The sequence below is a fragment of the Microchirus variegatus genome (genome assembly GCF_963457635.1).
Source record: "Microchirus variegatus genome assembly, chromosome: 1".
Classification (NCBI taxonomy): domain Eukaryota; kingdom Metazoa; phylum Chordata; class Actinopteri; order Pleuronectiformes; family Soleidae; genus Microchirus; species Microchirus variegatus.
In genome coordinates this window covers 19,272,822-19,290,184 of record NC_139802.1, presented here as the reverse complement: position 1 = coordinate 19,290,184, position 17,363 = coordinate 19,272,822, and the positions used below count along the sequence as shown (strand labels likewise).

Below are 17,363 nucleotides of genomic sequence, written 5' to 3'. Positions count from 1 at the left end.
TGAAAAACATTATCTGATGTTTGGCAGCAGAGGTTTAAAACATCACCACTTAATGTTGTTTTATCGCATGTTTGTGTTAATGTTTTCATTATTAATGTGTATATTTTTGAATGGCGGTCAAAATCGTATTTTAAGCAGCAGGACTTTGAACCTCATTTGCTGAGGACATTCCAAAAACACTGCATTAATGAGGAGAAACACATGTTCTGTGATGTGTCACACTGGTCTTTGACTATCAACAAAAAGCATTTTTTTCTTCTCTTCTTTTAAACAATAACCCTCTATGACTTCACCACTATGCGTTTTGGAGTGTGTCTTGCACCTGTTTTTTAAACCAGAACAGAACATGTTTGGATGAGAGAGGGTGGAACTGGGGAAGAAGAGAAGGGTGGATCTCAACGTGTGATATCCACTGTCAATCACACCATAGCCACTCCGCCAACTGCATTCCCCGCTTTGAGGTCCAAAAAGAGCAAAAAGTCATGATTGTGAGCATTAACTCGAGCGAGAAGGAGACACTCTTTTTCTCACAGGCCTCCCTCAAACAAGTGGTGTCGCCCCCAAGTGACCACTCAAGAAAATACAGGTTTTAAGCCTCTTTTCAATGAATATAACATTAAATGATTCAGAAACACACTCTATACATTGTTTATGTGGTAAACGGCTATTCTAGCTGCAAACGTCTGGTTTTGTGCACATGTACATAGGTGTATAGAGGTCCATTTCCAGTGTTCTAATGGTACATTGTGTTTTCTAATCGCGTTAGAAGGCTATATGATTATTAGAAAACCCTTGAAACCTCTTGTGCAATGGTGTTAGCACAGCTGAAAACAGTTTAGCTGGTTCTTTGACAAAAGCAAAGTTTGAAGGGCAAAATTATTACTATTTTGAATAAAAATCATTATTTCCAATCTTGTCAATGTCTTGACTATATTTTCTATTCATTTTGCAACTTTTTTGATGAATAAAAGTGTGACTTTTAGTGGAAAACACAACAAAAATTGTATAGGTGACCCCAAACGTTTGAACGGTAGTGTAGAACCTCTATTTTTGTCCCCTAAAAATTGTAATTTGCTGCTCTAATGTGGAACCCGAAGGAAGAGATGCAAACTCACAATGACAACACACACAAAGAAACACAGACAGACTGACCCATTGGCTCGAGGACAAACTGGTCCTGACTGACAGCCAGAGGAGGCTGAATGTTGACCGTCAGCTTTGAGGACTGCAACACACAGCTGGCCTTCACCTTCACCTGGAAAGAGAACAAGGAGGAAATGAGACGGGGAAAGAAGTGGTGTAGTCTATGTCAAGGTTTCTCAATCCTAGTCCTGGGGACCTACTGCCCTGCATGTTTTAGATGTTTCCTTACTCCAACATCTCTGATTCAAATGGTCAGCCCATAAGCGAGCACTGCAGAAGCCAGATAATGATCCATTTATTTGAATCATGGAATCAGGATGATAGAAAATGGCCAGGAGTTAACTGATGTTTTCATTAAAAACACTAATGAAATAGGATAAAAAAATATCATCATGTGCATATTTTTGTAGGTTTTTGCATTGCTGGTCTGGCAAACCATGCTTTGAGTTGTGTTTTTTTTTTTTTTTATGTGACAGGGGACAGTGGTCTGGACTCGATGTGCACTTTACTGTCCCTAAATGCTAATGCAACACATTTATAAACATAGAAACAAGGGGAAATGAATCAGTGCATGGCTGCAGCTCACCTGTATGGTGACTGAAGGGATGGGCAGACCATCGGTGTCTTGGATCAGAGCTTGCTGTAGAGAAAAAGAGCAATTAATATACGGTGTCTGAGTGAGTGGTATAAAGTGGTATGTGCATGTGCGTGTAGTCGTGTGATTTTTACCGATGGGCTGTCCATGCTGGAAGACACAGCAGCTTTAACTATCAAGTCTGCCTCTGCATCCGATTTAGGGAGGATGTCTGAAATGACAACAAACTACGTGTTTGCATCAGCCTGTTTTATACACATTTTTATTTTGTGCAATAAAAAACCTGAAGGGAAAAAACAGAAAAGCTTTGAAATGTTAACGCTTAAAGCTCCCATAGACCGGAAGTTCCAATAAATGCTGTTTTTTTGGTGTGTATCTGTGCCATTACCTCGTTTATGAAGCCCTAAAGTTTGGAAACAAACAGTTCAGCCACTGCTGAGAACACTGGGTTTTATTGTATTCTCTGGCTCTGCAAGCGCTTTGAAAAAGCCTGGTATCGTGAAGTGAGGATCCCATCTCCTGAACAACAGATCCTCCTGCTCCGGTCGCTAGTTGTTTTTCACTTGCGACGGCGTCTTCTGACTCTGTGTCCGACTCCGGGTCAAAGGAGTAAAAGGGACTGCGGCGGGGAGTCATGACGAAGCCATCTTTAAACATTGTTAAAACAATGTTTTGATAATGAGTAGCAGTGCATCCACCGTTCCAGAGGGGGAGCTTCTGAGAGCTGATGTGCTAATTACGTCACTTCCAGGTACCTGGCCAATCACAACACAGTTCTGTCTTCTGGGGGTGAGATTTCAGTCTGAAACAGCGCGGCTGACGAGAGCTTCAGTGAGGAGAGATTTCGGTTTGCAACAACTAGGAGGTTTTTGATCATAAAAACAAGTTAATGTTATATGTAAGTAGACCTCCAAAACTCACATATATGTGCGATAGGACCACTCTATGGGAGCTTCAAGGACGGTGGAAAAGTTGGCGTATCAATAACACGTAGATGCGATTTTGAAATAATGTGAATTAACCTCATGCTTCCACATGTTGCTGCACTGGATAATTAGCAGAAACGAGGAGTTATCTGTGGCCATCTTAGTGCAAGAAGCAAATGATAATGAAATGGCGTAGCAACAAAAACGTGATCATATATCAACAGCGAGTGTCTCTCTTTATTTATGTTGTCATGTTGAGCCTTCATATCCTTCTGCACAGTTTTCGTTTACCAAATCTTTTAAAATTTGGTCGAATTTTGCAAGGTATTTTAACAGGAAACAGTAGTCTTCCATAAACGGTGAACTACTTTAGTGAACTACTGTACATAGAGGCTTTTGCTCTTACTATACAACTGTTTCTAAGGTCTTAAATTTTGGACTTTTTGGATTTTGTGGTAGTTGAATAACCCCACCCAAAAGCACTGGTTAAATCTAAATAAATAAACAAAAATGGAGCATGTACAGAATCAGAGCAGCCTCCTACCCTGAGTCCTTGAGGCCTCTCTGATGAACTTCTGCAACTTCTTCATCTCGGCATCCACCTGCTCATAGTCCGTCTCCCTGGCGTCCACCTTTGGCGTGGAGAAGAAGGACGGGTCGGTGCCCATGTAAGAGCACAGAAGGTGTCCGTCTGAACTCAGACTGACCACCACTCCCTTCAACTCCCTGGAGAGGAGAGTAGAGGAGAGGAGAGGAGAGGAGAGGATTGGAGGCATTAGCATCTCTATTCGTTTCCAAAAACAAAATTGCAGTTTAGAAATCATTTGTGATTTCATATGAGGTGGAAACAGGGTGAGGAAATGGAAATAATGAATGATGCAGTCAGGTATTTTCACTCTTGAAAATCGTGTGTGTGTGTGCTGGTTTGCACAGTTACTCTTCCGAGGACAATATAACATTGACTTCCATTCATGTCTATCCCTAACCTTAACTTAACTTAACCACAATTCAAATCTTAGCCATAAAGTTCCTCAGAAATGAGGTTCTGCCTCATCAGGACCAGGTTTTGGTTTCCATGTGGACTACTGGTCCAGACAAGGTCAACTTTTATGCCGGAAAAGGTCCTGAAGAGGTAACAAATACACGTATACACACAGGGTTCAGACCAAGAGCAGCATGCGACTCCACACCTGCACAGGAGGGAGTCTGTGGGGGGAATACAACATTCACTTTAACTGCTGCAGAAACACTCGCAATCACTCACTAACTCACACTCATGTACACAACGACAGCTCTCACTCTCACTAACACACACATTTGCCCTCTAACCCTCGCAGAAAATGAGTTCCCACCACTTGTGAGTGAGAAAAAACGGTTGATCATAAATATGAACAGGCAAATAGACAGGAGGGAACAGCAGTTGCTGTCAGACATGTTAGCAGTGAAACCATATATCACAATAACTGTTATCACCTCGAAAAAGAACCTAATCCATGTGTCCAGGGTACAACACATGGGATAAAAGAGTGAGCTGTGAAAATGGAAAGAAAACAGCACAAATGCATGTGCAGAATGTGAACTCCTGTTGTGAAGCCTCCAGAAACATAGCTTAGCCGGCACCATGTTGATGTTTTGCAATGCAAAGTTTACAAGTGTCGGTGCTCCAATACTGGACGATATCGTACTGGTGTCCGCTTACATGCGCCATATTTTATCATCAATTTTCCTCAAAGCGGGAAGTGGTGGGAATCACAGGAGAACTCACGATATGCGATACATGGTCCACAATACCAGCAATATCCCGATACAACGATTCTGTGATAATCAATGTATTGCAAGACAAACATATAGCGATACATTGCAATATTTGTTCAACTGAAGGAAACAAAAACGTCCGTGAAACAACATAGAGAACAATTGCATAAAGTCTAGTTATTGAACGTGGATGGAGCACCTCTTTCTCCACCAGGCGACTTTCACCCAAGCTTCCCTCATATATTCGAGCAGCGCCACCACAAGGAGACGTGAAGAAGTGACGCACGGCGAGTGAAAACTGGCAGGAACAGTTTACTTTAGAGCTCCTTAATTTGTCAATTAAAATATCCATATTTCACGAAGGACGACGACATATCACCAAATGGATATAATAACTAGCATTTGGAAAACTAGTGCAATGCCCGTAGGAAGTATGTATTCCTATAGTGTATATAGTGTAAATATTTTTTAGTTATGGTAATGCATGAAAAGGAACGTAAAGGCTAACATAATACAAACATTGTGCAACCTCATTAAGCACAACACAAATGATGTGCCAAATGTTTTTTTGAAGAAAGTCAGCTCAAATGGATCATTTCCTGAATTTCCAAAATGTATTAAAATTATTCCTTAAGAGGTTTGCAAATATTTTCAACGCATCCTTGTTCAGGGCGATGGCGACTATTTTGATGGTAAATTTCAAGTCATTCCGAGATATTTTTTGTTTTTTTGAAGAAAGTCAGCTCACTGTCAAAGTGCATCAGGGAAGAGGTTTGCCAAGTTAGCCGCAAAGTACTAGCATGCTAATGCAACGTAAATAGACACAGACGCAACTTGCTTCATTGATAGATGTTCTGGAATGCCAAACATGCCCCCAAGTGGTCATTCAGTGTATTCTCACTCCCTGATTGACAGAGGAAACAAGTAATTCTAATGTTTGAATTTGAATCTATGTTTGAGACTGGGTCTTTACTTTTAAATTAAATTAATTAAAAGGACAGTCAGTGAGAACAGCCAATGGCACTGACTGAATATTGTGTGCAGAATTAATAAAAGAAGAAATAACAATTTTGCTGCTAAATGACAGAGCAGAGACTCATGGGACACTGCTGTAAATTACAAATGGCTACATTAAGCTGCTGGAGCCATTGTATGTATGTATGTATGTGTGTGTGTGTGTGTGTGTGTGTGGGGGGGGGGGTATGTGTGTGTGTGTGCGTTCCTCTCCCCCACACTGTGTGCAATGCCCTGCCAACACAAGGAAAATGATGATGATGACTATCAAGTGCTTTAAAATAACACACCGCCTGAAACTAAACCAAACAGTTATGCAGACACACACTATCTCCTGCATCTAAAACACACACACACACATCATTTTTCAGCCATGTTTGTACTTTGTGCAGTAATTGTATCAAATTGCGGTTTGATTGGACATGTGTGGGAAAAGCCACTTTATTGGCCACAGCTCGCCCCTCCCCCGCTCTGCTCTGATTGGCCAGCTGGAAAACATTGTCGGGTGATTTCCTGTCAGGAATAATACGCCGGATTTCACAGACTGATAAATAAAAAGAACATAGCTGCAGTGTGTGTGTGTGTGTGTGTGTGTATTTGTTATCTGTGTCACATGCACACATGCACATATGTGAGTCTCAATGTGATAGTACAGCTAACACATGGAAACACTTTGAAACCTTTGGGGTTTTTTTTCTACTCTTTCCGACAGTACAGTGTGACCTAGCACTAGTCTCACGTCAGTAAACATGTGACATGCAGTCCACGTGTTTGTTAAAGGTCGTACTTACGGGAAGTTGGCAACGCAAATGGCCACAGGCACAAACGAGAGCTGGGCCGCCCACTTTAGAGTCACATCCTGGTAAACCAGCAGCATGTTGGTGTGGTTGCCCAGCAACAGGTTGGTGGTACCGTCCGTCACTGCGGGAGACCAGAAGTAGAAATTAATGAATGGTTGTTTCATGTTGCTCGTCACAGTGGATTCAACCCTCAGTAGCTGTAAAAAACCTATCACAGTCACAATATCCCCTCGTTTCTGTCAGTTGCTCGTTGGTGAAACAAATGCTCAATGCTTTCCCATAAATTATTTACCTGCTTTTATTGTTTTTAAAGATGTACTCTACTTTGAATTCTACATATTAATTCCATTTTTTTTTAAATCCCAAGATATTTTTACCTGCAATGTATTGTTTCTTCTTTATTTTGATTCCAATGTTTGTGTAAATTTGAGTCTTTTCTTTAATGTATTTTCTGCTTCTGTAAAGTTTAAATGTTTATGAATGGGTACTATGAATATAAACTTGGCTTGCTTTACTACATTTCTGTTTTCAAAACGCATGAATATTACACCTGCCACCATGTTTTGGAGCACATATAATATACAAAGTATTTGCATTTTGCTCCACAATCAGCTGCTCAGCTCAAACGTGCTGTTACCACAGTTTTCAAGTCCTCAGTTTCACCTCGTCATCGACCCAAAAAGAAATCCCCGCTCTTAAGTTTCACAATTTTTTAGTATTTTCTGAGACTAAAGCTTTTTAAACCCACCAAATCTGCCAAAAATATTATTATCTCCCCTCCCATTACCCATCTGCCCTGTCGTGGTTTTTTTTGTCTTTTAAAAGTGGGTCCTACTTATAAAGAATCTGGGAAACCAAAATTTTCTCCTGACATCTCTTTCAGATGATAGCGACATCAATATAAAACCTTCCCACTCGAAACCCTAAATAGCAGCTTCCAGCAGTTTTTTATCTCTTTTTTTCCCTTTTATTTAAGAGTGTGCATAATACGCATACTTTATTTCAACAAGCTGCCTGCATTTATGGTATAAGGGTACAGGGATTGAGAAAGCCTTTTGAAGATGTATATATTGGAGAGGGTGTACCATTAGTATGATTATGTACTAAAGTTAATCAAAATGAAATATTCCACTGACATTTCATTTTAACTCTGGACAAGGATTTCTTTGTGAGATCAAACCCCCGGATGAGGTCTCGAGTCGGCCGTGTGCTCGTTACTGGACATACAATAGAAACCGTGCTCAGCTGCTATGATTAAACTTAGTCATTTATGGTCAGGAACCCAGCCTCCGTTTCATAGCAGCACAAATCCAACCGTTTTTGTATATGATTCTTTGGTTTTGGAAAACAGTGGCACATATTCATGTGTCCAAAAAACCCTGGAGCACAAAAATAACACATTCCTGTGGTGGGTGGCATTGCCCTTTAAGATGATTGCAACTTGCATTCACTTGTATAGAAAAAAAAAAAGATATCTTCACATCTTACATCTGGTTTATGTATTGAATATTGTCTTATTAAATTCAAGACAATGTCAGTTTTTGGAGGTGTGTGTGTATAAAGCTGCTCGTTCACGTCCTGCCATGAATCACGGATGAGAAACTTTTAACTGCAACTGCTAATGTTTTGTTTCGACAAACGTGCCGAGTCACACGCGTCCAGTCGATCCCACCAGGGTTACCACCTAGAGAGATCTGAGGTGGTGGCCACACGCAAAAACAAACATGCACAGTTGAAAAACACAAGGCATATAATAATAGCAGCAGCGGTCAGCAAGGGTGGTGAAGAGCAGGGGTCAAAATGACAGAGTGTGTGGGTGTGTCGGTGCCCCATCAAAGCAATCACACACCTTCCATCGCAGCATCAGAATTTATAATTACAACCTAATTATAAAGGTCCAAGCTACGTCGCCATCAAGATGAACATCAACATGGCGCTTTTTTTCCACCACCGTTTCCTCAGTTACTCCTTCTCTCTACGTCATTTCTTCCTCTCTCAGTTTCCACTTTTCCTACTTTCTTCCCCCCCTCAACTTTCTATTGTCACCTACTTGCTCAAATATCTAAACTAAATCTAAATTCACTGACTCTTTCAAGTACCATCTTGATTCGGTAAGCTCTACTCTGACACGTTGTTATTTTTCTTTAATATTTGATAAATCAATATAAATTGTAAATTGTGTGGCGCAGTTATTCCCAAAGTGTAGTCCAGTACAGCAGTTGGGCCGTGAAAGATAATTTTATACATAAATTTTTTCAGCCCTGTAATTGTTTTAAATTGCCGTAAAATACATCACATACATTTTAAGAAACGCTTATAAGGCATTCCGCACCACATATACGTATACGTATCGTTCAAGATGCTTTTATTTTGAAATTCAATTAAATATCCTAACAAAAAGAAACATGTTTGCGATGTAATTATGGAAATGTTGTCATATAATCTTAAGCTTATTTTGCCCACTAGTCACAGAACAGTTGGACTTGGCCATTTGACTTTGAGACCTCTGTTATAAGGAAGGTGCCATTTTTCTTTTATCCGACTCTAGCATCTATATTATATACAGTATATAGCAATATTGTGAACTTCTATGTGTAAGTATTCAGTGTCAGCATACAGGCCTAACATTTCAGTATTTGCACTCAATGTTAAATTGTTATTTATGTCGATAATTACGCACTTTGTTGTGAAGCTAAACGTTTCAAATATCATCACAAAATTGAATTTCTCTACCCTCATATTCACATGAAAACAGCGTTATATATGGGAATTATTGATCCCAGTTTTGTGCGTTTTTCAGAATCGTGATTCAAGGTTTGGGTGTGGACCTCAGAGGATTTTCAGATTATCTTCAGTTTCGGGAATGGTTGGTTTTAGAGGTTTGAGGAAACCGTAACAAAAGGCTGAAATACAGCAGCCGATATTTATTTGCCCCCCCACCCCCTTCTGTTTTTTGCTGATAACTGGAGAGGATTCAAAATCTACCATGTGTGTTCCATAAGACAGAGTTACGACGACTGCGAAGGTCATCACAAGACTTGCATCGTCGCCGTCCTCGTCAAATCATCCTGTGAGCCTCTGTGCCCCAATCTGAGTTTATCTATCACCTCTCTGTCACGAGTCTGGCTCATTTCATTTTTATTTCAAAAGGACGTTTTTGATTTTGTGGTTTGATCATGATTTGAACACGGGACCTCAACCTTGGCTTGTGCGTTCCAGCTGAGCAGTAAAGTTCTCTGAGACAGACGTGAGGAGGTAGACGGGGGAGAGCGAGGGCAGCGGTCCAGCAGAGGCAGCTGTGAGGCTGAAGGCCAGAAGAAAAAAAGAAAAAAAGTTGGGACACACTCAAGAGATCACCGTTGTCTATCCTCATTTGCACTGCACCCTCAACTAGAATATCCACTCAGTGTTTTCCTGGACTTTGCTGGATGATCGATGGCAGCTCTGACAGTCACTTAGTCACTAATGTTTGGCCTTGAAACAACAAACTAAAGTATGGACAGAGAACATCGCAGCAGCAGCAGCAGCAGCAGCAGCAGCAGCAGCAGCAGCAGCAGCAGCAGCAGCAGCAGCAGCAGCAGCAGCAGCAGCGGGCTAATCCCAGGAGTCTCTGTCTTTCCACCATGTGGGAATTTTTATATGCTCTTGATTGTTGACAGGACTCATGTCGCAATAAAAGCTGCTTTTTTTGTGTGCCGGCACATTATGTATTGAATTTATAGCCAATTTCCACGAGTGATTTAAATAATCTATCTGATGCCTGGAACAGACAGCGAGACAGTGGCCAAGTACTTTGAACGGCTGAGATTTTCATTCAAAAATTGAAAACAGATATCGAAAACATCTTGGCTGTTCCCTCGCAATCTCTCCATCAATCCTCCCTTCTGGACGCTTCCTCCTGATTTCCTCACATCCTGTTTTTGCTGCCTCTTTCCATTTGTCAGCGCTCAACTGCATTTTAGATCAAGTGCAACAGTCATGGTTACATCGATGCATAAACTTGAACAGACAGATATTTCTGTTGCTGTAAAAAAAACAAAAAAAACAAAAACGGGGGAACATTTGTATAAAGATTGTTTATCACTTCATGCTGAAGAGGAGCTGTTGGAGGTTTGGCCGTATCCTGATAAGCATGCTGCTTGCAATCAGGCAGGGGTCAAAACCTTTAATCATTCCCCCACCTAAAAAATGTCGTTGACAGATGGTCAGCATCGTCTGCGCTGTAGCCTCCCGCTGCACATCCTCTTCACAGAGAAAAATTTCTTTATTTTAACTCCTCAATTTGTCATTTGCTGATTGCATTCCTTTAACCTGACTTTCCTCAGTAACACAGCAGTACACAGGTGACTCCCGTGGCCCCTATGAGCTAAAAATGACACTGATATAGCTGATGATTATTTTCTCAATGAATCCGGTCTTTGTTTGGTCCGTTAAATGTCAGAAAATGTTGAAAAACATCCATCTGTGTTTATAGATTAATTCCTTTGTTAGAGGGAGCAAATAAACCAGAAAATATTCACGTTTAAGAAGCTTAAAAATCAGAAAACTTGTTTTAATTATTTATAAAAACACCTGTTCATTGATTATCAAAATAGTTGATGATTAATTTAGTAATCCATTAATAACCGTTGCAGCTCTAATCGACACAGACTTCAGTTTCCTCAATTGGAAAAAGGCTGATCAACGCTGAGGTTAAGCAGCGATCTTATTCTTAAAATCAAACAGACGGACTTGAATATTATTAGGTAAGCAATTTGTTAAGTGGCTAAAATCTGTTTTTGAATTTTTGCTTCCACCACGTCTTCCGGCCTACAGCTGTCAGAAAAGTGCAAGGAGCAAGATGCATGAATATGCAGCTCCCTTTGACTGGAATAATCTACAAAATAATCTGAAAGTGAAGGACCTGGTCTTACTGGTGGAACATTAGCTAATTATTTGAGTTGTGTATATTTTGTGCAAATAAAATGAAATTGTATTCTGAATGCTGCATTTTTGAAAAGTTGTAACCCTGTCCCATCTAACACCTACTGTATATGTACTGCTGCCTTTCTTAGCCAGAAGGTAGTCTTAATTCATTTTATTCCTGATAAAATAAAGATTAAATTAAAAGTTCAAATAACCATACCTCATAACTTACCTCATTTCCTTTTTTTTTCTTAGGAAAGCCTTTTTTAACTGTGTTATCTTTTATTTTATTCCATGTGTTTTTAAAGAACTTCTAAGAGTCTGCTTTTATTACGGCATAAATTCATTTTGCACCATGTGTTTATGTGCTGTGCTGCACACTGTTGAGTTAGTCATCTGCTCTCTTTTGTTTTAATGAATGTAGCAGGGCTACTCCACTTATTCCGTCATGTTCTGCCAAAGGCAGCTTCCTCTGGAGCCAATCATGTGGCGCTGGGCCTCCGCGCGCTTTGTTTTTGTGTACTCGTCACTTACATTCATGTGTTTGCTTGTAGCAGGTGAACTGATGCATGTTGAGTTTCGTGTTGCTGCAGTGGTAAAAAAAAAAAAAAAAAATACAAGGAGGACATGGTCTGCTGCTGCCCCCATCAGTAACTTTAACTGTGATATTCTGTGATGTCTGTGTTTGGAAGCCTTCGTTCAGATTTACCCCAAGTAACAGGCAGCAGTCAACCAAATCACAGATTTTTTTAATGGACACTGGTGTGGGGGAGTTTGGGGTTTACAAAGTGCTAAAACCTTTAGTTTCATGCAGCTGGTGTGGATTTTATTAGGTGTTAATTGGCAAAGGTGTTTTTTCTGTTGTCCTCAAGTTGCAAAGCCCCAACTCACTTCTCCAGAAAGTACCACTGCCTATGTACAAATACAAATACAGGATCCTGGTTTACCTGAGGCGTAGGGGAGGAAGCAGCTGGGATTGAACTCCAGCTTCTTCATGAAGCGAATCTGGCCATTGTCTCTGAGACAGTAGAGGTTTCTCTCGCCCAGGATGAAGATCGAGGAGGAGGAGTGGGAGAAAGAGGGCACAGAGATGGCCAGCGCCTGTTCACCCAGGACAAATATCCAGTCGGGCTGAAGGAGAACATACGTGCACACACGTCAACACCACACTCGCGATGTTCCTTTAAATTCAGGACTAATTATGACCTAATGTGTAATACACTCGACATTTATTTACATTTGATCTAAAGCCCTCTTGCTGACTTATTGATTTCTCTGTCAGTATTGTTATTACTGATACAGCAGAGCAGTTTTATAATGTCCAGCCATTAGCTGAATGGCCAACCATTAATTAAAGTTTGAACTAGACGTCGTTAATTGTGCCTCACAATGCGCTTTAGGGCTGCTATTGTACATAAATGCACTCTCTTGTATAGTCCACAACTTGTTTTTATTGTGTATTGTCAACAGAGACAAATGCTGCTGTTAGAAAGGAGGTGGAAATGGTAGAAAAACAAAATTTGTTGTTCATAATAAAAATAATAATAATTGTTAATGCTGTGTTTGGACTCACCGTCAGCCTTTTACCTCCAGTCTTGAGGGGCAGGTCAGGATCCTGTCGACTCTCCGCTTCTGTAGCCACAGCCAAAGTTTCGTACCTGAGAGGAAGACACACACACAAGCAGGGACATTTGAATTCAACTACTGTAGCATTAGTAGGAATTATGCAACATCGGTGTGTCATTTAAAGCCTGTGTCCCCTAATGTGACGTGTATATAAAGATGGACACATGACCGTTTCCCAAACGATGAAAGCCAAAGCAATGGTGGATAAAACTTTATGGATATTACATTTGTGTTCCTTGTTCAGTTATAACTTATTTTAATTGACTTGAAAGGAATTACATAGACAAAGAGGTGATACCATTTTACCAAAAAGCCAATGCTAGATCCAGGTACCCTCATTAGTCGACCTTTAGAGCATATGTCGCACAGTATAAGAGTCTGCAGGGTCGCTATAAAAACAGTTAGCTAGAAATAAAATGATTTGTGTCAGGCCCTAAAATGAAATAAGAGAGTACAAATAACACACGGCATGTACAACTCAAAACATACAGGCACACAAATGAGAGTGAGTAAAAACTGCCAGCAAGCACTTGCAGAAATGCAAAGAGGTCCATCTCTGAAGGGCTCTGTCCATGCTGACAAAAGACTATTTCTAAATTTGAAGGCACCTCTTACCAATGCTAAAATGGCATGCAGCTACTTAGGAGTTCCCAGTGATACGTCAAAATCTGAAATGAACTAACGTAACTGGAGTTTGTTCTTCACATATGACATACAGACATATGACATACAGCATTCATGACAGCAAGATATTCATTTGGAGAATCCAGACATGGAGGCGGCGCTTGGCTGGAGAAGGTGCAAAAGTCTAGTCCCCTTACAGCCAACATGATTTACATTACGCTGACAGCTTATTATGGAATTATTGTGCAAAAAACCATGTTGCCTACCACAGCTTTAATTATCTCCATTCCAAAAAAGGAATAAGTCAAACTCTTCGTGACTCTGGTTGCAGATTGTGCGTCATTAACCTCAACAACGTAGGTCATTTTCCTAAGAGAAATGTCATCTGTGAGAATAAGGCAGAAATCCAAGTGCACTTCATTATTCACATTCAAATAAAAGTAGAGCATGTTCATTATTAAATTCATGTCTAGTGTCTTACATTCTCCTTCACCTTTACAGCTCCTGTCAGGTCAGTCAACACTCCAGGAGAGCTGCTGTTCCCTGAAACTGCGGTCGATCAGTTTTAATCAGAGAGCATTTGGCGACTGGCTGAGGATGAAGTGTTCAGACTGATCTGTGGTCAGTTGATTTTGGCATCTTCCGCATCAGGAGTTTTCCAGTAAGCAGCTGGCGGTCAAAGCAGCTTGGCGGGAATCTATCCTTTAGCTCCAACACCTGGAGGAACGGAGAGCTCCAAGCCGAACTGAGGCCGACTCAGAACCGCAAACCAAACACCAAAGAGCTGCCGATCTATCCCCTCACAGTTTTCTCACTAATATACATTTGGACCATAAACTTGCTGCTAATCGAAGGTGTCAGGGCTGAAATAAACCCCAGATCGTTTGGCCTATACACCAATATGACCTATGTATGAGAGACTCATCCAGGAAGGTGTTGGTCTCTCTTCGTAAGCATTTTTTATGAGAAAATAAATTGAGTCAGGCTGGCACCATAGAGCAGCACGTACTGTATTTGCTGCCCTAATTCCACAAAGTATAATTAAGTTGTATTAAAGTCACCAGAGATTTAACTGCAATACTTATTTCCGAGGTAATTCAGTGACTTTCCATCTGGAGTTGTTGTTTATTGAAGTGGATGAAATGGGGCTTTCTTCTTTTCCCCTTAAAACCAATTATAAATATTGAGAAGAATCCTGCCATTAAGGCAGTCTGAGCATTTCTTCATGCCACTGGTCTATATGTTGAATGTAAACCTTTTATTTCCTGTGGAGGGCAGCATTACACCTCTCAGTCAGTGCGTTTACATGCACGTTAAAATCCGATTTGGTCGGACAAAGACAATAATTTAGTTTTAATGCCATGTAAACACTTTAGTCTGACTAAAATTTAGCTAGTCTTAGTCTGACTAACATACCTGGATAATGCAATTTGCAGTCTGATTACTCCATGTGATGTTAGCAATTGTAAAGGTAGAGAAAGGAGACACATTTGTGTCCTTACTAATCAATAATCACTGTGATGGTTAAATGAGATTGGAGGCTGCCTCCACTGCCCCAACTGTCTGTTAGCGGGAAACCAGCCTTGCAAGATCAGGAGGCAAAGCCTCGGGTCTTATGAAAAACACAAATTGCTTTTACTGCGAAACTGTAGGGGGAGCTCTGTATTGAACAAATGTTGAAAAAGTGACCAGGCTAGCAAAAAGCGCAACTCAGCCTTGGTGAAATTTGGTGACGTTGACCAATCATAAAATATTTCAGGGAGATTATGACTCATCATAGTGAAAGGTCATTTAAATATGTATTCTATATAATCTTGTATTCATTTCCTTTGTATCGTAGATGAAATTGTCACACTACTCCCTCAACCACATGATGTGATCGCAAGTGTAAACCAAAGTGTTCTAAAGCTAATCTAAGATTTACAGTTTTATACCGACGTGAACAGTAGCAGCACCCACTGAGCTTCTGTGAGAAACGGCTGGCAGACTAACGAGCTGCTTTATGGACTACCGCCAGCAGAGAAACCTTTTCATCACACCGTGACCGTCTCCTGGGGAAGAAATCGGACTAAAACGTATATTAGACATGTCAGGTGGTTTTACACTTTTAACGCAGCACACCTTGGATTGACAGCTGACTCCCGAATGGATGAATGGATTAAAAATGACCTAATAATACTGAAACAACAGCACTGTGGAATAACTGTACTCTTGGACTGTGTTTTCTCAATCCCACCCTTCTCTTGGATGCTTCACTAATGATGGTTTTAAGGTATAAATGAATCAAAACTTTTTGTGAATACATGTATATGTGTGCTATGTGTGAGTTGATATGCTGAGAGAAAAATCCCACAGAGGCTCATGTGTACTGAAAAGAATTCTAAAACACCACAATATTATATGATTATACAACTACATATGAGAAGGACCAGCACACACACACACACACGCAGCTTTTTACATTAGGACACAGGATCAACTTCAATTCATTTGGACAGCCCAAAACCTTACATTCCCATTAAGTAACATAACCTTAATCAGTTAACGTCAATGCCTAACCTTGGCCTCAGTAATGAGGTTCTGCCTCATTAGAACCCGGCTTTATTCCTCATGAGGACTACCGGTCATGACGAGGTCAGTCTTTATACCAAAAGACGTCCCAAAAAGGTAACAAAATGCACATAAATGCACCATTGGCTGTAACACATTTGTACATTTGGGACTGATTTTTCTTTGTTTGCAATTAAAAATATGTCCCAAGTGCACCCTCACACATGGACACAGTTTTTGTGTGTGTGTGTATGGTTTAGGACCTTTGCTTACAAACTGATCAGTGTCAAAGTTAAGGTTAAGTTTAGTGTTAGGTATTAACTGGTTATGGGTACAATACTGTTCAAAAGTTTGGCGTCACCTATACATTTTTTTTGTGTTTTCCATTAAAAGTCACACTTTTATTCATCAAAAGAGTTCTTTTTTATTCAAAATAATAATTTTGCCCTTTCGTCAAAGAACCAGCAAAACTGTTTTCAGCTTTTCTAACATCATTGCACAAGGGTTTTCAAGGGTTTTCTAATCATCCAATAGTCTTCTAACGTGATTAGCAAACACAATGTACCATTAGAACACTGGAAATGGGCCTCTATACAACTATGTACAAAACCAGATGTTTGCAGCTAGAATAGTCGTTTACCACATTAACAATGTATAGAGTGTATTTCTGATTCATTTAATGTTATATTCATTGAAAAAAAGTGTTTTTCCTTCAAAAAGAAGGACAATTCTAAGTGACCCCAAACTTTCGAACGGCAGTGTGAGGATAAGGCTGTGGTTAAGTTGTCCAAATGAATGGAAATCAATGCAATGTCCTCAGAAGAACAGCTACACGAACCTGTGTGTGTGTGCGTGCAGACAGTATCAGTCATCATGTAGAGTTTGGGACACCGAGGTTAAGGAAACAGTTGTCTCATTTATATGAAACACGAGCTCTCTGAAGTCCACAAACAACACTCATTTACCTTCAATATATACAGTACATCACACACACGCACATGCACATTATATACGCACGCATGCACACGCACACGCGCACACACGTATGCCCTCTTAGTGTCACGGATAAACACAAACTTGAAATCTCAAAGCTGATGCCAACACACACACACACTCATTCATCACGGCAAGAGAAAGTCCAACAAGCCAAATAAACTGAGCGGGGCAGAACAGTTTGCCCAGTCATTTGATATGAAATGTGTAACAGTCAGGAAGGCCTTACCCCGACATCTGATACAGAATATATAAAAGAGTCAGGAAGCCCAAGCTCATCAGTGGCTACATGTATGTTTTCACTACTCCAGTGAGTGTCAACCCCACAATTTTACAATTTGTCAAGTGTCATCCTGTTTTTTTGTTTTTAAAACAGAGGAGGCTATATTTAGATGAGAGAGTGGAGGTGGAGCTTACAGAGAGGACAAAACA

The 17,363-nt window shown here is 40.4% G+C and overlaps 1 protein-coding gene across 1 annotated transcript in view; it reads right to left on the bottom strand.

Annotated features, from left to right (window-relative positions):
* Nucleotides 1-17,363, bottom strand: part of bbs9 (Bardet-Biedl syndrome 9) — a gene marked incomplete at both ends in the record, with an annotated part of 193,403 nt that overhangs the window by 159,684 nt on the left and 16,356 nt on the right. Inside the window, 7 exons of the mRNA XM_083888066.1 lie at nt 1,153-1,255; nt 1,730-1,783; nt 1,873-1,949; nt 3,209-3,390; nt 6,225-6,354; nt 12,086-12,269; nt 12,712-12,796. Coding sequence (XP_083744192.1) covers nt 1,153-1,255; nt 1,730-1,783; nt 1,873-1,949; nt 3,209-3,390; nt 6,225-6,354; nt 12,086-12,269; nt 12,712-12,796 — 815 coding nt within the window. The remainder of the gene's footprint in view (nt 1-1,152; nt 1,256-1,729; nt 1,784-1,872; nt 1,950-3,208; nt 3,391-6,224; nt 6,355-12,085; nt 12,270-12,711; nt 12,797-17,363) is intronic.